The sequence below is a fragment of the Macadamia integrifolia genome, chromosome 11 (assembly GCF_013358625.1).
Source record: "Macadamia integrifolia cultivar HAES 741 chromosome 11, SCU_Mint_v3, whole genome shotgun sequence".
NCBI classification, from domain to species: domain Eukaryota; kingdom Viridiplantae; phylum Streptophyta; class Magnoliopsida; order Proteales; family Proteaceae; genus Macadamia; species Macadamia integrifolia.
This window is the reverse complement of record NC_056567.1, coordinates 2,449,471-2,474,402: the sequence shown is the minus strand read 5'-3', so window position 1 is coordinate 2,474,402 and position 24,932 is coordinate 2,449,471. Positions and strand designations below refer to the sequence as shown.

General features: G+C 36.2%; 1 protein-coding gene across 1 annotated transcript; it reads right to left on the bottom strand.

The window, feature by feature from the left end:
- Positions 1 to 14,340: 14,340 nt before the first annotated feature.
- LOC122093618 (CBS domain-containing protein CBSX6-like) lies at positions 14,341 to 19,753 on the bottom strand. Its single transcript, XM_042663985.1, has 2 exons — positions 18,908 to 19,753; positions 14,341 to 15,438 (listed from the first exon to the last, which is right to left on the bottom strand). The coding sequence occupies exons 1-2, from the start codon at positions 19,249 to 19,251 to the stop codon at positions 14,535 to 14,537; spliced, it is 1,248 nt and encodes a 415-aa protein (XP_042519919.1). The 5' UTR covers positions 19,252 to 19,753; the 3' UTR covers positions 14,341 to 14,534.
- Between the last annotated feature and the right edge of the window lie 5,179 nt (positions 19,754 to 24,932).

Genomic DNA, 24,932 nt, shown 5'->3' with positions numbered 1-24,932 from the left:
TTTCGCGACTTTTTCAAAAGTGAATATAAATCGCGAATAATTCGGACCGAATCCGAATTAAACCGAATTATTCAGTCCATTTAAACATTATTTTAAAAAAAAAAAACCAAAAATAAAAATAATAAAAAACAATTTAAAAAGAAAAAAAAACCCAATAAGCTTTTTTGACCGCTTTTTTGACCGAATCCTTAAATTAATCGTCCGAATTATTCCGAATAATTCTCCGTCCGAATAATTCCCGAATCCGAATTTGTTGACTATGATTATGAGAGAAACAAACCGCAGCGGAGTTGTCACAAAACATCCTCAATGGTTTAGATATAGAGTCAACAATTTGTAATAATATAGTTCTACAAAAATTTATGATTCATGAGCTTACTCCCACTGATCTTTAGATAAACCTATTCGATTCCTCCCATTTTCATAAAGAACCTTAGCTTGAACATAATTAACAACCATTGGCTTATGAGGCTCATCAATTCAAGATTAAAATTTATTATCATAATAGCCAAAGAAATATTAAAGGATTAGTTCCATTCCTTAAAATTGGAACCATTCAAATTTTTTTAACAGAAAATAGCTAAGAAGTCAAAGCTGACAAATATAATCATACATATTTATCAAAATATATAATATGCAAGAACAGAAGGCATATTAAACTTCCCAATAATATAATTAAATCTGACTAATTTGGCTGTTAATCAGATTTATCCCAGTATTATTTTCAATAACTGTAGGAAAACAGAAACTAGAAAAAGATCCGACGTCATCGGGGTCACACCTGTGGTGGTAAGATCGCCCAACACGTAGTGGAATCTTTCACATGTAAGGTGAGACACTCAAAACAACACCACTTTGAAGATTCCGCCACCTGTGATGGCAAGACAAGAACCTCCAAAGCTATGAAGCCCAAAATGTCACCCTCACACTATCAAGCGAAATCGACCAAATGAAGACTCACCTGTGGTGGCAAGAGCACATCATTCGCCATTTGGTCTCCTTGACTGCAACCCATCCTGAATAGTCAATAGTAATTTCACAATCTCAATAACTAGCCCACTAAGTGGAAGCATAATCACTGAAATTATGAAAACCTATAGACTTGGATTGCTACCAAATGCCTGTGGGTTTAGATTTTGGATGCAAACAATAAGATGAGCTATTTCAGTATTTAATCGATAAAATATTCAACATAAGCTCACAAAAGCAACCCATTATAAACCCTAATAGTCAATATGGTAATACCATAATTCAGTTATCAAAGTGAGTACATTCTTAGTATGACAGTTTTGCACTTCCAGCCATTATCATAAATAAATAAAAATCTAAATATGGTATTTTCTATAATGACAACATGCTAAATATGAAAGTTCATAATATTTATTCATGATAACAAAAAAACACATGAAATATGTTACTTTATCCATAATTCATTAGATATACAAAGTTGTATACAAATATGAACTTTCAACTCAAATGACTTTAATATCCAACACAAATATTAGCTCATAAACTTTAAAGTCAATCATAATAAAGCCCCATTATTTCTTTAAGTCAAAAGAAAATTATTTAGCTAATAGGACACATGAACCGAATAACTTATAGGCTAAAAACAACAATAAGTCTTTAATAAATAAAGGTAATGTTGGCTTAGATCCATGATAAGTATAAACAACTTCATAGGCTTTATACCAATAAGTCGTTAAAACTTCAATGAGTTCATTTAAATCATTCAAATATAATATATCTGTTTTATCTCGATGAATTTTCAATAAAATTGAACTTTATCATAAGTACAAATATGACATATAAATTCGAAGAAATATTACTTAAACAATGCACTTGTGATATTTTGAATCATAAATGGGTGTCAAAACTCATAATTATGTGTCTCGTGACGAAACCTGATGTCACGGATGATAAATATAATATCGAAGAAAATATCAAAATACCCCAGATTGACTTAAAATTCATGAAACGACAAGTGTAGTATACATAATAAAACATGTATAATACATCTATCACCCTCAATAAGATAATAATTTATTCTCCCACTAATATAAGAGAGTGAAAACCAGATGACCCATTAAAAATATCAGTTATATGAGTCAAAATCAGTTCATAGTATAACTGGACCTAACTGTTGGCTTGAACAAACATGGTCAAAATAGTCAACAACATAAATAGATTACAGAAATCATTTTAATAAACTAAAATGAAATGATTTTTGATTTCACTTGCATAAACTGTTTATGGTCTATCCAATCAGTAGACTTCAAAACTGGTTTTCATTGAAACTATGCTGAAAATAGTTAATAAATCATCAATATATAGAAGCAACGTAGGATGATCTTGTGTCATAACATCTCAAATGTGAGTATAGGTATCATCATTAATATTAATCTTTAAGATGTCAATTCTAACCACAAGAATCTTAAAAAAAATCGATTTAAATAGACCACACTAATAACAAAGTTTAACTTGGTAAGATTCATGTGCATTCACTGTAATGATTTTATCACTCAAGAGTAATAGTTGAAACTATATCCTTATCCTTTAAGACAGGAATACATTGGTCCTCTCATTTTCTTGTATTAACTGTGAAAAGAACAATAACTTTTGAGATCCCCTTACCTTTGGGATCAGAATCCTTAGGTTACTGTCATTTTCTTTAACTTTGGTGACATCATCTTCAGGGAAATGTCACCTACTATGCTGCCCTAGGAAAAACCATGAAAGAACAAGATACGTCACTTTGGTGGAATCCACATCACCCTTTCATGGTTCCCTAGAAATGCGTTTTACAGCTAAACATGTGTGAAAGCTTACACCTAACTTAACTCCAATATATTTATTCATCATAGAGTATTCTAAATATGACATGCAAACATAAAAGGCCATTAATTTTCTGCTTATGTCATTCATAAATGACATTTTTTTTTAATATCATAGTAATGATAAACCAGTGCAAAAACATGCATAAACAGAAATACAATTCTAAAGCCACTATAGAATAAAGACAAAACACTATAGCTGTTCCAAAACAGTTATGGAACACAAAATATAGGTCTCAATTTTCTTGTTTTAAATTCAACCCAGTATATTGAACATACATCCACTGGTCGAACCATAAACAATATTTCAGAATATATAATTACATCCTCCCACTGGTTTGACCAGTTAAGTAATTATCCACAACATCCCAAGTACATGATAAAGTGACATCATGAAAATCAATGGTATTTTATTATTCACAAGGCCTTGGGACTCTCAAAATAATTGTTTTAAATCTAAAAAAAACTTCATTAGACATTATGTGAAAATTGATCATTACCATATAAGACAATTTCAAACGATAAAATCCTTCACAATAACATAGTTAATTTTCAACACATTAATCAATGACCAATTGGTTCTATGACTAAATACAAAAATAATAATTTTTTTTTTGTCAATGTGTCGGATATCTGAATTTACCAACCTGATCGGTTTAGTGAAGGCACAATTTTGGTTGAACCGATTCATCTTGATTTTGGGTTGGTTTAGGATTTAATCACTTTAAGGGGTCTTGATCAAGACATTGGATTTTATTATTATTATTTTACCTATGACACAATACCAATGCCAAGTCTTAAACGATCAAGTGTAGGATCGGTCTCAATCGATGTTGATTCGGATCATTGGATCTAATCAAACAATGCTTGAACATACGTGTTCAACATTATAGTGGTCTACAATCTAATTTGGTTTACCAAACCGGATTTAATTTGGTTCAATTCAGCCTATTTCAAATTAGGCCCATAAGCTTCAACCCATTACACTTAAATAAACATGGGCAACTCAAAACAAACTTTCAAACACCCATAGACTCAGCCCATTTAACCTTAAAAAATAAAAATTAAATAAAATAAACATTATCCTCCATTGCCTTAAATGTTAACCCTTCTTATGCATCCCACCGGATAATAAGTCAAAAAAAAACTCACATCAATGTTACAAACAAGACAATGCTTGCCCCATCATAAACATGTCTATGTGTCATTTCATACTAAATGCTATAGTTGAAAGGAGTCACCAAGTACTTGATACTTGGAATTGGGATTGGGACGGATAGATTAAAAGAGGATAATAACCAGCTACAAACAGTCATATGTTACAAAATCATATTCAATCAGGGTCGATACTGATCCCACCTAATCCAATTCGGATAAGATAGAAATACCCTTAACTTTAATTATTATTATTATTTTAACCCTTTATCTGTACCGAGTCTACCGACCCATTGATATACCAATTCGATTATTCAAACCGAAGAAACATGAAGTTTAGATTTTTCATAATCAATCATGGAAAAAAAAAAAAAAAAACTTTTTGTATTTTTTTTTTATTGAAGAATCATAAACTTTGTACAATTTTTTCCTCAATAAGAGTAACAATCAATAAAAGGAAACTTTTTTTTTAAAGGCAATCAAAATCGTACTTACCTTTTTAACTTTTGACATTTTTTTTTTAAACAACCAAAACACTGTTTCAAATAAACCGCACTGACCTTTTAACTTTTGTCATTTTTTTTTTTAAATTTAATTTTATAAGTTTTTGTCCTTTAGTAATATATATAATATATTACTTTTCTCGTTTCTTCAAAACAAAACGACTCGAGGAGAAGAAATTAATTTTTTATTACTGATGGTACAGCCGATCGATTTTTTCATGAACGAAGCTCTGATACCATTGAAAGAAAATAAATGCAGAACGATTCATGAAGATCGATAAGCATGCACGACAAATACTACAAAACAAGTTTTGGACATACCTGAATCCATGGTTGAAGAATAAGAACTCTTCAATGTCTTATTGTATGCTCTTCGTATAATACGATCGTTGTTGGTCTGGTCTACCCTCTTTCCCTTTTTGCTTTTGATCGTTAGCATCACTTAATGGGTCAGTGATAACTATATATAGGGGTGAAGGTAGGGACCAACCCTGTAATAAAATTAGGGTTTCCTCCCCATTAAAGAAATAATACCTTAGGTCCACACATAGTAATAAATATTTCATGCCATTAAGGTGTGCTAATAGAATCCAATATCTCCATAGAGATCACTTACCAATAATATTGGATTATTTCTGCTTACTCCATCTTTAGTCAACACCACCAAATCGGTTTTGAAAACAAATCTTTGACTATGCTAGCCCACCTAATAGGAAATCTTACAATTTCACCATCAACCAAATCGGTCTCTAATTGAATCTAGGGAAAATTACATGTACCACCCCTAAAAACCTCCCATACGACATTTGAGGGTCACTTTTTCCAAAAATTACATCCGCTCCCTTTTGAGTGACGGTGTTAACTTAGAGATTTAGAAAATAGGACAAGACAATACTAACCCATCCCTTAGTATTGAAACCCCATCTACTTATCGGAGCGTCGTTCTTTGGAGATTTCGAGTGTCGTTCTTCCCCGAAGCGGTCGATTACAGATCACCAAAGAATGGGAGCTGATGCTTCAAATCATTTGCCCACTAACGGATTGGTTATGCATAAAATAGGCCGCTCTGGTGATCTTTGGTCCTCAGTCTCAAACTCATCACTTTGGGCTATGGATATAGGTGGCTCGGTATAGTTTGTTCAAGTTCTGCGATCTGTGAGCCGGCATGTTCGACCGGAGGAAAAGTGTCTTCTTAGTCGAGCCGAATTGAATTTTTCTTCTCTTTCCTTCCATTTTTATAATGCAAAAAACCAAAATCACCTTCTTTATAATAATCAGTTTCTCATCAGAACAAGAATAGGATGCAATTGAAAAACCGAGATTTTGGTTTTTATAATCTAGTTTTCTGAGGCTTTTGACTTTCTTTGTCTTGGCTCCCTTCTCTGTTGATGGCAATGCTGAAGGTGGATTAGGGAGCCGAGATTTGTTTAGTATGTAATTTGTCTTGTATGGCTTTGGTCTGTTTCTCTTTCATTCTTTAATATATCTTTGCTGATTTTAAGGGGAAAAAAATCAAAACAAGAATAAGAGCATAAAAAAAATGAAGTTGGTGAAGAGAAGCCGAGATTACACAATTTGGATCTCACACTATAGCATTGACGATGTAGCCCCGATGGAGTAGGTTCCTGACGAACCAAGACCCAACGAAACAAGATACCCCAGTCATGCACACAGTGCACATGTTAGGAAGAAAAACAACAAACTCAAACTCATCCCACGCATCTTCCCCATCAACTTTGAAGTCTTCGATGGTCATTCTATGGAGATTTCGAGCGCACCTTGCAGGATCTCGCCAGTCTAGAGGAGAACTAATGTGTTGGAACAAAGGATTTGGAGCCCTAAGCTTATCGATTTGAGGGTTTATGGAAGGAAGGTGAAAGTGAAACCTACCGTTTTACCCTTCCTCAAGAGTATTTTGGTCATTTATCAAAGTTTAATAAGCAGACATCATCAAATAACAGAACCCCACTAACGGAATGGACTAATCTCTTATAAATTAAGTAAAATAGGGGTGGGACGTGTAATTTTTTGAAGAAGTGACTCTCACATGTCATATGGAATTTTTTTAAGGACGGTACATGTAAAAAAAAAAATTTAAGAATTCCATCAAGTCTAAGGAAAGAAGTGCATTACTATTTGTATATAAGGGGTTCATATGGTTGGGAGTAGAGAGAGTATTAATTAGGGAAAACTGTGATAGAGTGTGAACTGCATGCACAATCGGCAATGTGCATGTCATTTTCTCAAAATATAAAATAATTATTAAATATATAAGAAAGTTAAATAGATAATGATTATAAAACTTTGTGAACAATTGGTGGTGCATCGAAGCCCATTGCTGCCAAGAGGATTTCCATTCTTTTTACTTGGAACCTGGGAAAGCCATGAAGTTTCAATAATACAAACAAATAAAATTAACCAAGTCACAGAATAAAGCTTTCAAAAATCCAACACTAAGGGATAGTGTCTCTCAGTATGTGGGATGATATATATATATATAGGAGAGGGTTACCTAAAAGATAGCGTGGCCTTATACTAGTGCGGGGACCAATGGGAGTACACATAGAAGCATCAATATCAATAGGATTTTCAGTTTTCATGGGGTCAGGTGGTCATTTTAGCCCTCCCTGTGTTTAGGTGTAGAGACCACACTACCTCCTAGGCTTCTTTTTCCCATATATATATATATATATATATATATAGGGAAGAAGAATGCTACCTAGTTGTGTGTCGCCAGCACCAGCATGGGGCCAATGAGGGGCTACACGAGGCATCAATAGGGGTGGATATTTTGTATTTCTCAAGATAGGGTTGTCATTTCGCCTCCTCTATGTCTAGGCGCAAGAACCACATGTGTCACGCCCCGATTCCCATAGAACCAGACCGATGACTGGGTTACTTCCGGGTAACCCAAAAATCATGAATATCATCTGATGCAGTAACCACAACACAACGTGCCACATACAATAGGAAAAATATAATTAATTAATTTAGCGAAAGACTCATTATATATATACTTGTAAATTCCCCACTTACTCTTGATACCCAAATTGTTATGCATACTATATTTACATGTGGGCCGCATACATGATATTTACACAAATAATAACAATTTAAATATCTAGAGCACAAAAAGGGGAATACATCAAAAGAATAAAAAAGAAGAGTTGTGTTTGGAAATAGTTATTGTTGCCCAGTAACACAGCCCTCACACGGCACTAGGCGTCGTGCCCAAATTCCTTTGGGACCCACCAATCTCCCACTGGAATTTTGTCAATGGGCCTCGACTCTTGTTCCTCTACCGAAAAACTTGTAAAATCATCTAAAAATGGTGCGTACACAAGGGGTGAGCTCACTAGCTCAGTAAATAGAAAGAAAGACATAAACAAGCAATCGCATTTCAAATGATCCTATATGCATGAGATTCATTTTAGGCCTACCTACCTAAGCAACAATACTAAGTCATAGGTTCTGTGCTACTCACAACTATAGTGTGTGTATGCCCTAGGTACGAGACGCATTCTCCATCCGACGATACACCCATAGGATTATCGGAGAGGGCCGACCGCGAATACTCGAAAAAGTAAATCATGACCAAACCACAATAGAAAATAAATACAGTACACTCAGCCCTCTGAATATATCATCAAGGCTTTTAACTATTGTAATGATCATCTAAGCGTACATCTAACTATGACGGCGGTCCGAGATCGATGCTTCCCCCCAGTGATAACCCAACACCTAAACCCCTGTTGAGAAGGGTCATAGCACGAGGAAATGTCAATCCTAAACCACTTGGTCCTATATGAGATAGTACGAATACATAGTGCTTTCGTGTCGCATTCCACGATGTATTAATGCATTCATTTTTAATCTGGCTACGGCATCTAATTTAGCAATTCATCACATGTCCAACCAATCATCATCATCCAACGGTCGAATAATCCATACTCATAATTCAAAGCAAGTAACAAGTACTTGAAAATTTAAAGATACAACATAACAATTCATAAATGTATCATGCAGTAGACAAAACATATGCATGAAGACAGCATTCATAAATGGCAAGATGATATATATATGACATGATGCAATAAACACTCCAAAATAAAATCAACGTCCTCTCCCCACTTACCTATTCTCGTACGAGAATATGCATACACAGTACGAGTAAGATCCGACGTGCAAAGACGAGAGTCTCAAAACCTAACACAGAAAGAAAGCTTAGAATACATCCATTTCGGGACCATAAAAGTGATGGAATACATGGTCATGATGCGTTTAATAATGTAAAGGAGGTTGTCGATGAGTTCGAGCTCGAACGGAGGTGGGTCATACAGGTGGGTAGGAGGACCCACCTGTGCAAGTTGCCCAAGAAGATAACACTTAGACCCATATAGGCGGGTGCTACCGATGGGTTTGGGTACTCACCGGTCCTACCCACCCATAGGACCTTGGGGCTCACCCAAGACCGGTGGGTGCTACCGACGAGTATAGGTACCTGTCGGTCCTACCCATTGGTAGGACCCCGAAGCCCAGTCAAGATCGATGGGTTATACCGGTCGGTACCCACGGGTAGGCTCCGAAGCCCAAGTAAAACTGAGGGTCACATTGGTGGGTCTGGTTACCCATCAGTGTCCAGCGGATTCTGCTATCATACTTCTCTTCTTCATCCCACCCTTTAGACTTCATCCACCTGAACATAACATAGATATAGGTTCAAATTAAGATTTTGGGAACAAATCATACCTTTAGCTCAAGACAAAACTTAAGATCCTTCCCCCAACTCCAAATATCACAAAAATACTTTCAAATATGTGTTGCTCTTCCTTTAAAACCTATAAAGAAATCACATAGAGTCCCTCTTAACTCTTGATTTGACCACATAAGAGGGTTTCACCAAATCCAAGGGTTTATAGCATTTACCTATCTCAAATTGTAGATCTCAAGGTGCCAATCATCTTTCTGGCATCGAAATAGCAAGGTACGACTTCAACAATAAGGGAGAAACACTTTCCCTCACTCTTTCTTCACTTCTCTTCCTTCTATTCACCCTTTTCTTTACTCCTCTCCACCAAACCCTTGCTGAAATAATAAATGGGAGAGGAGTAAATGCTATCTATAGTTTGGGTTATAAATATCTACTAAGTTGCGTTTGGTTTTGTCATTCTATGGCCCGAATCACATTAAACTGTGATACTGAGCAAAGTGACTGGTAATATCGAACACACATGACTTAACTACGACGAGGAACCTGAAACACGCGTGCTCACCCAAGTTGGGCTCGCTGGGACCCACATTTCCTCACAGGTGGGTTGCACCCCCAGTGACCACCCACCAGTTGGTCAGAACATGACCAACCTTGCTAGATTACGGTGGGAAATGGGTTCTCAACTTGTATTTCACTCCCACCACTTATTGTAAATCTAGTTCTCATTATCAAATACGATAACATACTTTCCCTACTTGTACATAACCTTATGATACGTGTAAGGGCATGGCTTAAGTGTGCGAACCACATCAGGTACTGGCACAATTTTGTCCGACTGCCACACATTTAATGTCACCCTTTCTATCATACACCATAGGGCACCTGCATCAACCTTTGCCAGTTCGGATCCTACATAACCAAACCGAGCCAACCGATCAATAAAACAGGTTTAGGGAGTAGTGCTCTACAACACGACCAAAAGTGTTCTTTACCAATGCATATATAATTTTGTATATTGTCTGTTATCATAGACTATTATAATTCTGCATACAAAGAATTTGTTTTGTTGATAGAAATTAAAATTATGAATAAAGAAGCTACCTAACCCCATATACCTGTGGTTATACGTACACAACAGGTGTAAAAAGACTATGATATCCTGTGTTGAAGACGCTCACATGCACCCTCCCATAGGTCGCATGCATTTTAGTGTACTTGTGCAATCAGGTAGCATTCTCTTGCCCTTAAAATGATTTGAAAAACATTTACAAAATTATTAATACTAATTAATACTTTTTAAATAATTTTGAAACTATTTAAAAACATGCCATTGGATTTAGATTTCTTTCAAATCTCTATTATTCTTAATTACAACAAGTGGATTCCCTATTGAGCATCTCTTTTGTACATAGGTCAACATCATGAATCTAATACATTGATATTTAGTAAGAGACATTAGTCATTAGTACATGAAAATTCATATGCCTAACTACTAAGATAATGACCTCTCAATCAGTAGATCAATTTAAGATTCGTAAGTAATCGAGTCTAATGTACACAACCTTTTATTATCATTCATAATAAAAATAATTTAAATAATTTAAATTTAGGATTTAATGGACACAATTCCGACAAAGACATAAACCTTCATTTGAATGAGATATTGCCAATGTAAACTGATGGGATAATTTTATTTATGGCTTGTTAAATAGAGATAGCTCGAGTAGAAATAATTTGGAAGGTGGCGCTCTTCTTCAATATACCACCCGTTACAGATATATACGAAAGGTTGGTGTAATAGAAGTTAAAGAAGCTTTAAAAAAGACGAAGGTAGGCAAAGCATCAAGCCTAAATGAGATCCCAATAGAAATGTGGAAGACCCTAGGTGTATGTGGGGTTAACTAGTTAATCAATATATTTAATACGATTGTGAACACAAGAAAAATGCCTGATAAATGGAGGAGAAGCATTATTATTCCGATCTAGAAAAATAAAAGTGATATCCAGTGTTGTAATAACTATAGAAGCATAAAGCTAATAAGTTTAAAGTGCCACATACGCACAATAGGTCCCATACGCCAAGATATTGTCCACTTTGATAGGCAATGGGCTATCGCACAGCTCAAAACACATCATAAAGTGTTAAAGAGGTTGCTACTTATATTCGCATTTCGTAGCTCATGCATAGGCTTTGTGGGACTAATTTGTGGTTCTCCATCCACACTTTTATTGTCATCCCCATCTCTAGCTCTGATACCAATGAAGTGTCACATACGCACAGCAGATCACACATTCCAAGATATTGTCTGCTTTGCAGGTAGGTGGGCTAGCACATGGCTTTAAAACTCATCTTGAATGGTTAAGGAGACTGCCACTTATATTTAAATTTTGTGGCTCATGCACAAGCGATGTTGGACGAATCCATAGTTCTGTGGTTCTACAAAGTCATACTATGAAACTATGAGAGAAGATTATTGAGGCCCTTCTGAGGAGAGAGATTTATATCTTAGAGAACCAATTTGACTTTATGCCAGGTAGATCCACGACAAACGCTATTTACCTACTGAGGAAGTTCATGAAAGTGTATAGAGTTAGCAAGAAGGATATCCATATGGTTTTTATTGACTTGGAAAAGCCTATGATAGAGTCCCTAGAAGTCTAATCCAACATGCTCTTGTGAAGAGAGGTTTATTGAATAAATATGTAGATGTAATTAAAGATATGTATGACAACGTGATGACTAGTGTGAGATATGTGGAAAGTCAGGGCAAGGAATTCCTAATTAAGATTGTAATATACTAGGGATCAACTTTAAGCACTTATTTGTTTGCACTTATCATGGATGAACTAACTGAGCGCATACAAGACAAGGTTCGGTGGTGTACGCTCTTCACTGATGATATTGTTTTGGAGGATTAAACAAAAGAAGGGATTAACGCAAATTTATAGCTATGGATATCAACTTTGGAAACAAAAGGTTTTAAAATTAGTAGATAGAAGACAGTCTATGACATGTAACTTTAATCACACCATGATTAAGAATGATGCAATTAAAATTTAGGAGACAGAGATACCGCAAAGCGATTATTTTAGATATCTAAGGTCAATCATAAATAAAGAAGATAACATAGATGATGATGTTTCATAGAGAATTAAAGTGGGATAGATGAAGTGGAGAAAAACAACTGGAGTGTTATATGACCAACATATCCCTCTAAAACTTAAAGGGAAGTTCTATAGAACTGTTGTACGACCAACTACGATGTATGGGGTGGAGTGCTATATGTAGTAAAGACGTATCATGCATGTAGAGGAGTTATGTGTAGCAGAGATGAAGAAGTTAGGATGGATGTGCGGCAAAACAAAGAAGGATAAAATAAGGAATGGTCGTATTAGATTAGATTTGGGAGTTGCCCAGACTAATGACTAGCTCTTAGAAAGTGGCTTATGGTCATGTTCAACAGAGGCCTGATGATGCCCCACTTAAAAGGAGTGATGTAATTATGATTGAAGTAGCTAAAAGATCTTGGGGTAGGCCTCAAATGACCATAGGATATTGTGAGGAATGGCATGCATAGCCTAGCCTTGTCCCAAGTATGACTTTGAATAAAGCCTATTGGAGGGCAAGGATCCATGTAGCTAACCTCATTTAGCTGAGTTTCTCCTTGCTTGCTAGGTTGTGCCTTTTCCCCTTATTTTGTTTTGCACGGATCCTTGTAGCTGACCCCATTAAGTTGGAATAAAGTTGAGTTTGTTGTACTTGTAGTATTCATCGTGGAAGGTTGGAAGCTAAGAATCTTATATATTTTTATAAAAATATTAACCTAGTTTTTACCATAAGATTTCTCTAATTTGGAACAGGGATGGAATTGATTCAATATGAAATCATGAATAGTCATTAGCTTAATCAATTGTATAGTAATCTAAACTTTATTTGGATGGATATGCATTTATCTAGAGGATCGCAGGTATAGTTTGGCCAGAGGGTAAAATGGAAAAAAAAAAATGTTGGTGTCGGTATCTTTGAGGCCAAAACATCCAACAAAACTGATACTAACCAATACATATAGATGTCAGTATCGATTTTGGAAATGGCCAAGCAGCAAGTACAAAACTGTACTTAGTGGGTCGTCTCAATGCCTCTGTCTAAAGTTGAAAGCCCTTGTTTAATCTTCGCTCTCAGCTCATCAAGTGCTTGTGGCCTAGTCTGCCTACCTGCTTAGCTTATCACTTTTATTTCTCATTTCTAAGGCCTTCAGTCCCTTGAGTGAGTTAGATAACCCGTTCCTTGCTGCTTGCTTAGTAGCCCTTGACAAATTCCTTTGTTTAACGATCTACCGGCCACACAACCGTATGAAATATCCATGATTTCAGTCGCCCCTGTCACAATCCCTCAGGTACGGAGGAAGCATATTTTGAGTGACTGGCGAAGAATCAGCATCTACACTACGGTACCTCCATCATTGTGGTATGCTTGGATTTCCATTTCCAGATTCTAATGGTCCCAAATTCTAGTAAAAATGCAAAGGAGTTCCTTCTTCCTTCCTACCATGGACCACCTGCCCACCCCCGATGGATGAAGGCAATAAATATTTGGCAGGAGTCGGTACTGGTCCATGGCTGGACATTCTTCAATTCTATCCATCCATGGAAAAGCTACTCCCATGGACCCTTTCCACTTATTAATGAAAATGAACCCAACATTATGCAGTGTTGCTCTTTCTTTCTTTACTTTATAAAGATTGACAGAAATCTAGAAAGGAAAATGATCAGATTACCCAAAAATTATGTTTTTTTAATTAAATTGGCGAATCAAAACCCATATTTGGGTAAATCTCATTATCATCCCAAGCCTGGATCACACCGTGTTTTAAGGAATATTCGGATCATGCTCTGTATGTGGGGTTACCTGATAAAGAGAACTAAACAGGAGTGTCCTACCTGTTTGGGCCATGGATGGATGGATGTCACCATCGACGATTCATAAGAGATCTTTTTCAACTTGAACACGTAAATATGAGCAAAATGTAATATAAAGAAAGAAAACAAGTACAGAAACTTCTTCTGCAATTATGCCAATGACAAGCAATGACCCACCAAAGTGGAAGAAAAAGCAAGCAACCCAACAACCCAAAACTTATAAATAAATAGGTTTGAGTTTTAAACTAAAATTTGGAAGCTTGTGAACCTCCCACTCAAAAGTCAGAGCAAGCAATACTCTGTTTCCAGACATAATGTGAAAGAAACACAATTAACAGATAAGGAAATACATTGATGTACATCGTTTTATAGCCATTCATACCAAGTTTTCAAAGGAAACAAGTCTCAAGATCAAGGGGCTTCTGTCACAGAAACAACAGTTGGGGGGTGCTTTGTTACAGCACCAAGGATGTCAGTGTAACCTATTACACCAACCAAGACATCCTCACTCTCAGCCTCAGTAACCCAGACATGGGTTGCCCTGTGAGACAGCATCTGTGCCAAGACTGCAGCCAGTGAGCTTGTGACCTTGCATGTCAGTGGTGTACTCCTTCCCCTATACATGCTTCTCCCTGTACCAACAGCTAAAGCTGATGGGCTACTTGGATTGCTGAAGAAACCAATGCTCCTACTGGAAAACTTCCTTGGCCTCACTGGTGTGCCCCCACCTCCATTATCTCCTATTTGAGAATTGAAAGAGAAATCTGGAAGAGCTCTTGAAGATACATTATCTTCTTCTACCCCCATCACGAACTGTCCAGCTGTAAGGTTAGCTAGAGCCCAGGCAGCAGCAACATAGTCGCATTTCCATAATCTGGAGGCTGATATATCCCCAATAATCTTGTGATGACCTTCGGATGTGCACTCTACAACAGCCACAGCACTGGGATCCTGGAGGCGCTTTTGGGCAGCCTCAAGGGCTGGGGACGAAGTATCTATATGGTAATAGTGTGGGTTGATGGCCCCGAGGGCAGAGATCGAAGAGAGAGGTAGGGGTGCCAGAGCACCAAGACAACCAATAATGAAACGAAGCATATCTTCTCTTGATAGGCAGCAGAACTTTTTGTCCGGGTATGAGGAAGTGGAGGGACGGTTGCTTGGAAGAGAGCTGCTGCTTCCAGAGGCCTCGAGGTTCTTGAGCCACTTGCCATTGTAGAGAATTGAGAAACGTTTGCTCATGCCTTTCCACACCACACTCTTTGCGACAAGGAGGCGCCTCACACCTTGTTTCATCATCTCCAGAGCATCTATGAGTCTTGCAAGAGAAATAAGAATCAGGAAGACAATACTAAAAGAGGGAAGTAAATCAATGGTTTCTGGAAAGGGAAAATTTGAAGTAAACACAGTTAAGAACTTGATAATGAGATCTGTGGCAATGTTCACTCTTCCTTTATTTGTTTCTGTTATCCATTTTGATGTGTAAAATGTGAGATTTTTGAGCCAGTTGTGTGTTTTCCATGTTCTCAATGAAATACATCCAATCTCTTTGAAGCTTTTATCCTCTTTAACATCCAATCTCTTTGAAGCTTTTATCCTCTTTAACATCCAATCTCTTTGGAGCTTTTGTCCTCTTCAACAAATATTCACCCCAATAACAACGCTGACAACTTAAAACTGAAACAAGAACTGGAACCAAAGAATCATAGTTATCAAACAAATGAACACCCTTCCAATACAGCATTGAAGCAATTACTGAACTCTTCCAATGATAAGGCCTGGACTTCAGATGAAACTTGTGAACGACCATTAACTTAGTTAACTTTCCTCAAAGTAATACAGGTTGTTTGAACCTTCAATGGAGATGGCTTGGTGAAATCAGATCTTTTGGGATCATAGAGTTCAATGTGATGCAGGTTAATAACCAAAATAGGCTTGTTTTATTAGGAATGAGCCTAGGGTTGGGTTGTATATGTGTTGGGCCTTCAGTCCATGTGGTTTGGAGTGTATTGGACCAGTTTTATGGGTCTAAAAGAGGGGCTCTAAGATTGAGTACGGGATTACTAGTTAGTTTCCTTTTAGTTGGGCTTTGATGGGATTAATTAGTTTCTAATTTCAGTCATTAATTACTTTCTAAATTCAGTCAAAAGTTAGTTTCTACTTTCTAATTTCAGTAATTGTATTTTCCTAGTTTCTATTTTCAGAATTAGAAACTAGAGGAGTTGTTTTTTATTTAGTTTTCTAATTCAGTTTTGGAAACTAAACTTACTTTCTATTTTGTAAACCCCCCCATCATTATTATAAATAAAGGAGAGCTCTCATTAGTAGCGCCACGATTTTAAGAACAAAAAAACTCTGCTTCTGCTGCTGCTGCTGCTTCCTGCTTGGACTGCTTTGTGTTTGATCACAGTGGAAGGGAGTGGTGTTTGATCCATTCGACTCCTTACAGCGTGAAGTCCAGGAGGTTTCTTCAAGTTTTCTTCTCTTTTCTTTTCAAAGTTAACTGCAAGGTCCTTCAAACCAGGTAAGGGATCTGAACTGCTTTTGATTTCTGGTTCTGAAAATTTCAGGTTTCTCTCCGGTCGCCCCTATACTGTTCTGAAGATCTAGCCATCCGATGGCTCTCTTTTTTTGATCGAGTGTCAAGATTAGATAGAGGGGAACTCGACCTTAATTTGGGGTCCATCAGCCCAGGGAATCAGCAGTTATGGGATTTCTCTCTATTCTGGCCAATCCTAATTTTTACCTAGATTTGTGAATCGATTTCTGTTGGGTGTTGCTGATTGGTTGCTGATACTATTCCTCATTGATTTGACTTGATTAGTTGATGATTTCAGTCATATATTCCCTTCTGTTTACTCAAGTTTCAGAATAGTTAACTTCTGAGGTCGATTGTTGGATCCTTGAATTATTATCAGTTTTGTTATTGGTCTGTGATTGAAATTATTGGGTGATCAATTGGGTGTTCTTTGATTAAAAGTTCCTGCTGTTGAGACTTGGTTAGACTCCCTAACCTAGTATACATTACAATGAAGTAAAATGAACGGTTTTTGAATATGGAAGCTATCTATGGATAAAAGGAAACATGTCTGAAGTTTCTGTCGGAGGTGATTTCAGTAATTCAGATCTTCTGGCTCTGAAAGTTTAAATGGACAATGGGTTGAATGGTTCATCCATTATCGGGACAATAGAGTGGACCTTTCATGGTTATTAAGAGGGATTAGAAATTTGGAAAGATGTGCTGAAGCTTCTGTCAACCAGCTTCTGTGGCACCACTTGTCAGATCACGGGAGCTATTTAACTCGGGTTCCAAATAACGGTAAGTTTCAGTTTTATAATAGTATCTGCTTCCCCACAATAGATGGTCTTTTTTTAGCTAGGCTGTATTTGGATGTGCAGAAGTACGGATGAGCGCTTACTAATTTTAAGAGTAAATTTTACTCTAATTCACATATTAAGTATCCAATTACAATTATCAAGTCATCCACTTTAGAGTTCATATTTGAGGGAATATATGATCTTTGAATGCAATAGCCATATGGCCATTAAATCAAGAAGATAAAAGCAGATGACTCCCATGAAACATGATTCCGTTTATCTCCCCCAGATCCAAGGTCAACCAATCAATTCCTGCAACATTGGATTTACAAGGATACAAGTGTATATTGTACAATGTATTAGAGTATTCAAATAAGTAGGTGCAGGATGAATTCTTTCAAGGACTGCAAAACCTGACATTAATTTATCTGCGTATGATTCATAGGTACGTCTGTTCATACGTGCAGATAGAATGATACCCTGAGCTTGGATAAGAAAATGTTTTTGGGAGAAATGAGTGAGTCTCAACATCAAATGCTTTCAGTTGAATTTTCTGGCAAGGGTTGGAAACCGTTGTTGCATCAAACCAGTAATATCTTTCACTCATGATCAAAAGAAAGGGACATTATAAATATAAGTGAATCTAATACTAAGAACAGGATTTCAGGTGTTGAGCTTGGGGAATGCTCTTAAGGCAGTGTTTTTGTGCACCTTACCAGTTTCAGGTGAATGATGATGAATAGCAGAGACAACTGTTGAGAAGCATGCATCTGTTCACAAATGCATTCCAGCAGATAGAGATACAGCAACAAATACAACTCAGCCTTATCCCAACTAAATGGGGTCGGCTACATGGATCTTTGCCCTCTAGTCAGCTATATTAGGCTTAACAATTGAGTAGAGTATGGCATTAAAATAGAAAAATGGGATTAAAATAGATGCTGATGGATCAGTCTGAGACTAAGACAACACTAGTGGGTTTTTACTCCATTAGAGGGCATGATTAGGATCAATTCTTCCAAATGAAACCCACAACATTGTTTGAATTATCGCATTTTCTGGATTTGCAAATTCAGTATTAAAAAAAGAAAAAAAGAGAGACACCACCAAATGCAAAAACTCTCAAGACAGATGACAGGATCTTCTAGTCAACGAAGAAAATAAGTAGTTCCAAAGCAGGGAAGCAAGATCGAGGACAGTAACACTGAACCTCAATCATGCAACCATAACATAGACACAATCAGCATCTCAAAGTGAAAAGAATCACCTACCAAAATTAAACAAGAGATCAAGACGAATACTGATAATTAAAAAGCTGGCTTCTAAATATAAAAAATAATCAATCGATCTAACAAGATAATCAACAGAAATAATAGAAACCTCCTCCGTTGTGTTCAGATTAACCAGAAAAAACTAACACTAGATCTGATAATTAAATACAAATAAAAAATAAAAAAATAAACCCTCACCTGGTGGCAGGATCAACCTCCTTTAGCAGAGAATTATTGGGCACGACCACCTCAGCAACTGGAGTCTTCAAGGCCTTCTCCTGATCAATCAAAAACTCTTCTCTGGAAAGAAAAGAAACAATATCAAGAGAGTTGATGATACCCACAAACCTCTGCTGCCTCATCTCTGCATTCTCAACCACACTCTTCTGTGGCCTCTTTTTCCACACGGGTATACCACCTTCGGTGCACTCCCCAATAGCCCGAATCGCCGATTCGACGGTTTCGGTCTCCGGGAACTCAACCAACTCCGGTTTCCCAACCGTCAGATCGCCGATGACATGGTATAGAAACACAGATGCCATAAAAATCTGTTCTTTCTGTCAAAAACCTAACAGAGCCTTAAGGTATAATTTGAGCTAGAGTTATAAAAGTGAATGGAGGAAGAAGAGAAGAAGAAGAAAACCACCGATGGGTTTAGGAGGATTGAGAAAGCCGATTTTGGTGGAGATAATGGTAGGGTTGTTCAGAAAGAGAGAACGGCAGATGGGTTTGGAAGGACTGAGAAAACCAGCCATGGCGTCAGGGGGAGAAGGCCCATGAAAGGGGGATTTTTTTTCTATATTTATAGTAAGATCAAAATTTTGAAAGAATAAAAAGAAATTAGAGCTGGAAATGCAGGCAATAATGGCTGGGGGTTGGTGATTTCCGCCGGTGAGAGTGGATTTCCGGGAAGGACGGGACGAGTGTATCACAGGCGAGAAGGCAGAGGAGAAAGGCACAATCCACAGAGAGAGACACACAATGGCATTTTGGCAAATGATGGTTTCAACATTTAGTATTAATAGAATTTTTAACCAGTCCCTAGTCCCTACGAAAATTACAATTTACATTTTTTCAATAGAGTGGACAATTGAATGGTAACAGCACTGGACCAGGGGGTTACTCTGGAAGAGAATGGATGATAAGGAAATGATTGCTGACGTGCTGGCCGGAGGTATCAGTTTCCTGTCAATCTCTACATTTAAGTTCACCTGGGAATATATATATTTTTTTGATCGGATAGAGATATTTCTATAAATGAATACAAAATTTAGATTTTCAATTATCCATTTATTCTGTAACTTATGTAATCTGAATCTTCCTCTCTCAATAAATATAATTTATTCTTAATATATTTTTTTAAGTTATTTTAACTTTTTTCTTCATTCTTTATAATCTGTTTAAATTTCAAGAACCCTCAAAATTATTAATTAATTATTTAATTGGATCAAATAATTATCTTTCAAATAATTCATATTTTAATTTGAATATCTTTTAATCGGATAAAAATATCCCCAAACTAATATAAATGCAAATTTGAATTTAGATTTCGACTATCCATTTACATCCCATCTATCCTCCGTTTTTTACTCTTTTCCTCTTTGATGAGCCATGACCTCTTTTTTTTATGAAATGATTCCTTTTTAAGGACACTCATTGGGTTTTTGGATGAACTTGGTTACCGGCTGATCTGGGTATTGGTATCAATATCATATTGAATGTGGTGGCTAACAACATCAAAGCCGATGGTATTAGATAGTTTTCCTCTCTAAGATATCAATACTTGACTTTGTCAATTGGATATAATATTGGTATTTGTTATGATATTGGTACGGTACAAGCCAATATATACCCCATATCGACATCGTACCGAGTATTGATTCGGTACAAGAACTTCATACCGATATCATACTGAATTTGTTTGGTTTGATATTTAGTACCGATATTTGGTATGGTATCAGTATGATATGGTGTGTTTTTTAAGTCATACTCATATCGATGCTGTATCGAATAGTGTCTTGATACAGGAACCTCATACTGATACCATAATGAATTAATTCGGTACAATCTGATACAGGTAATTCGGTAAGCTATTGGTTTGAAATTTTGATTTTCGGTACAGGTTGATCAAATTTGAACAATTTTATCCTAGATTCATGCTATATCCAAACGACAGGAGAGAGAACCAGTTTTTAAATTCGAAGAAAAAGTTTATGTGAGCCTATAATGTACTCTACAATTAGAGTCATTTGAATTTTATTTATTTTATTTTGAAGAGAGAGAAATAAAGAGATGTGGCTCTAGGACCTTAATGTACATTTTCATAGAGGAAGGAGAGAGGTAGACACATGCAGTGGTAGCTTAGGCCTTACTCCTGAATAGATACAATTTGGCTGTTACTTGTAGGTGGCACCATTTTAATGTATCCATTTGTACGTGAGTAATTATAATATATAAGGAAAAATTTGACTGGAAGGGGTTGTTTTGCCTTCTCCAGTATTTGATTTTTAATCCGGTATTTACACCCACCTTATAAGATAAAATTGAAGTTAGTCATGCAAACTAATTTACCGCCTCTTTTTCATCATGTTTCCGACCGCCCGGGCAGCACCTCCCTCGCGCTGTACTGCAATTGCTCAAATGGCCCAATCCCACACACCTTCCCCTTCCTCCCTTCCACCACCCCTGCAAAACCCCCTTTTTAAAAAAAAAAAAAGAGAGAAGTGTTGAAATGCATTCGAGGTCTATGGTAATGGCAGTTGGTTCATAACAAAAACAAAAAATCATTATTTTATGATTGTGTAGATTTGTTCTGGAAAATATAGGCTGCAAATTTTGATCCTGATGGAATTGTCATTAGTAGTATGCTTTCAGGTTTTGGGAATCCCATGGAGATACATGCCAAGAAAGGCCTTTTAGAGAAATTTTGAATTGGACCATATAATTAATCATTTCCTGTTGTCAATGTACTGAAGGCTTGGATGTGTATATATTGCAGAAAGGCTCTTTGGCAGAGTGTGTCAATGGGACTCAGAATCTTGGAACTACATATCTTTTGGGTATATAGTTGAATGGAGTTGGATTTGAAGTGCTTACAACTGTTTAGATAACTGCAACATCTAGGTCTTAGATCTAATTAAAAACGGTTTGGTTTTCATGCTTTCTTCATGTTCAAAATTAGGAGACACAACTCAGAAATAAAATGTTCCAAATGTTCCTGAAAATTCTTGCTCCCATTGGACCCTTTGTTTCTATATATATACATCAGGATCCCGATTCATGGATTTCTCAATTCGAAAAAAAAGAGGATCAAACTATTTCTTCCGATTTTTTTTCAAATTTGAGAAATATTGTTGGTTGATCGTATATATATTCCATTACAAAGTAATTAGAAAGATTGTCTAGTAGAATCACCTAGAAAACAAGTTGTTTTGGATGCATTCAAATAGAAAAGCTAACATAGATGTTATAGATCTAATTTTTCGAATTTCATTCACACCTTAGATCAGGAGAGTTCACTTTGATGAAGATGTTTCAATTACAAATTCAAGTTGTGGATGTTTACAACAAGTTCAAACCTAGGTACCGCATGGAACATATTGTAGAACTTGTAGTCTCAAAGAGATAGTCATTTGGAAATTGGGGCACTAATCTCACCTTATACACATAATGAGCATTCTAGTGAGGCTGCACCTTATATGATATAATGATTTTAGAAGACCTGAAACCCAATTAGGCAACCAGTTCTTTCAGCTTGTCCTGGGAAAGAAGAAGAGGCGTTACTTTAGTTTGCGTAACTAATTCCTGTTTTACTCAAGGGTAAAATTGGAATTAAACATCAACTTTCAGGTGATTGGTAACAGCTTACCAACTGCATTGGTGAGCATGAGATTTTTCCACACCACAGCTTACCAACTGCATTAGACAGTTGTTGTTGCCTATTGCTTTAATGTTCGAACAAACATATTTCTGATTGTTACCAACGTAGACGAGAGATAAAATCTAACCATAACCTATTGCCAAGCAGAGGGAACACCATTGGCGCCGGCACGATCCACTCTCTCTAGGCTTGGTTTAACCGAACCCTCCTCAGTGAAAGGCTCTCTCTCTCTCTCTCTCTCTCTCTCTCATCTAAGGATATTCTTTCATTTTTTCAGTGTTTATTTGAGAAGTTATACGATGCAAATTTTGACCTAACTAGAGTAGAATAGCTGATTTAGTTTCACTAAAGGAGTTCTTACACGAGTACTCTGTTCAAGTTTGGGTTGCAAGATGTTTGAATCAATGCATCAAAGAAATGTTGTTTCCTAGTGAGTGTGTTTTGAATTGCAAGTCACTATCTCAATAGCTTGTGAGTATCTTTTGAGTCTAATAAGCATATTGTAAGATAAGTATTTTGTTGTGTTGAATTTGCACACAAAAAAAATTTCTTGTGTTGAAATGGAAAGTACTAGTTTAGAGGAGCAGATAATATTAGTGGGTCAAGTCTCCCATTTTAGGTAGGAATACCCTTGTTTCAGATGTATATAATGCATCTCTTGATCGAGAAAATGATGTAATTGAACAGAATGAAACTGGGTCGAGTGGTGTATTCTATGATGGGATTAAAAGTGATCACATTAAATGAAGAAGAAAATGATGGTCACATTGATAATAATAGTTCGGAAGACGAAAAAAACAATTCTACCCAAAGCAACTAGATTGATGATAATAACACATCATCTTCTGAGAACGATTTTGTTAACGAGGATGATGTAGAAGTAGTCAATTTGGGTTAGAACCGGGATGATAAAAAATCGCCGATGTGAAGATCCATTCATGATTTGAAACCATCCGTGGCATAGAATTCTAGACTGCTAACAAGACATATAACCATTATGCAAAGAAGGGGTCTTTAGTTCAAAAATATAGGGTGTATCACTCAAGGGTTGATAATGGTATCCAAAATATATAATGTATGTAATATATGTTCAAGTGCAATTGAAAAAAATCAAAGGACAAACAAAAGTGAATAAATTACAAGTCTCATGCAACAAATAAAACTAATTGTGGGACTTTAATGAGGATCAACTATTGGAATGAGATGCAAGTAGTGGATCTTTTGAGAAATGAACACAACCACCCATTGGTGGATCAAAATGAATCATTTAGACTTAGATCACACCAAAAACCTAGTAGAAGTACAATTAAATTTGTAGAACGGCTGCATAGGTACAAGATAAGTCAAGCCCAAATATTGACACTCTACAAAGAAACAGGTTAGAAATGTCAGGGGGATGGGTTTGGTGCATGCTGTAATCCCAAAAATTAGTCCCTCTAGATAACTAGATTTTAAGGCTGTGTTTGGTAGTCAAGAGAAGAAAAGAAACGAAATGAAAAGAAAATAGAATTTGAAAAAGAAAAGAATAGAATAGAATAAAAAATAAAATAAAATAAAATCGTAAGAAAAAAAAAAGTATGTATGTTTGTTACCATTAGAAAAAAAAAAAAAGTTCTATTTCTTGTTTTTGGTTTTTTTTTTTTTTTAGCAAAAGAAAACTTAATCATTTCCAATGTGAATTTTGAAATTAAAAAAATCTTCTCTTGGTTCAGAACATGCCAAGCACAAAGAGATTTCTTAAACTTTCATTTTTTTTTCTTTTCTTTGACTACCAAAAGCCTAAGACTATATCTCTTGCTGAATCAGAGGGAGAAGTACTACTCATTTCATCATCTACCTTCCCTTTCCACATAATAATAATAATAATAATCTCCTTCACTACAGTATTTGTTTATTCTTTAATTAACTTGTTCAACATGGGTTTTATTATAACAAATATTCACGGGCATGCATGCCAACAAAAAACCTCCTGCCTGCCTTTGAAGCTCACCCACACCCTTCATACTAAACCAACCAAAATCTTGAACTTTATTTTGCAACTTGGTGGAATAGTTCACTCAATTATTTTTTTTTTGGAATCCCGATACTTCCATTAATTAAGCACCTATGACTTCAATAATGTTATCATATTGATTATAATTTAATCAAAGGAATGGTCCTCTTTTATCCATCATCTGCATCACCAAAACAATATCATTACACAATAAACACCACCAAACTCCAAGGAGATCTACCATTAAGCAAATCCAAAATCAGTAGTCATATATCAAGGGGATAAGAAATAGGTGAAGGATAGAGTGAGTTGGGGAAAATCATTAAAAAAAAATAAATAATTGAATGGAT

What these genes read in the sequence shown, in the direction of transcription:
- LOC122093618 (XM_042663985.1), bottom strand. Translation starts at nt 19,251, where the DNA reads ATGGCATCTGTGTTTCTATACCATGTCATCGGCGATCTGACGGTTGGG. An exon ending in GAGGTTGATCCTGCCACCAG is followed by an intron (nt 15,439 to 18,907) that starts GTGAGGGTTTAT and finishes TTCTCTTGCAAG; the next exon opens with ACTCATAGATGCTCTGGAGA.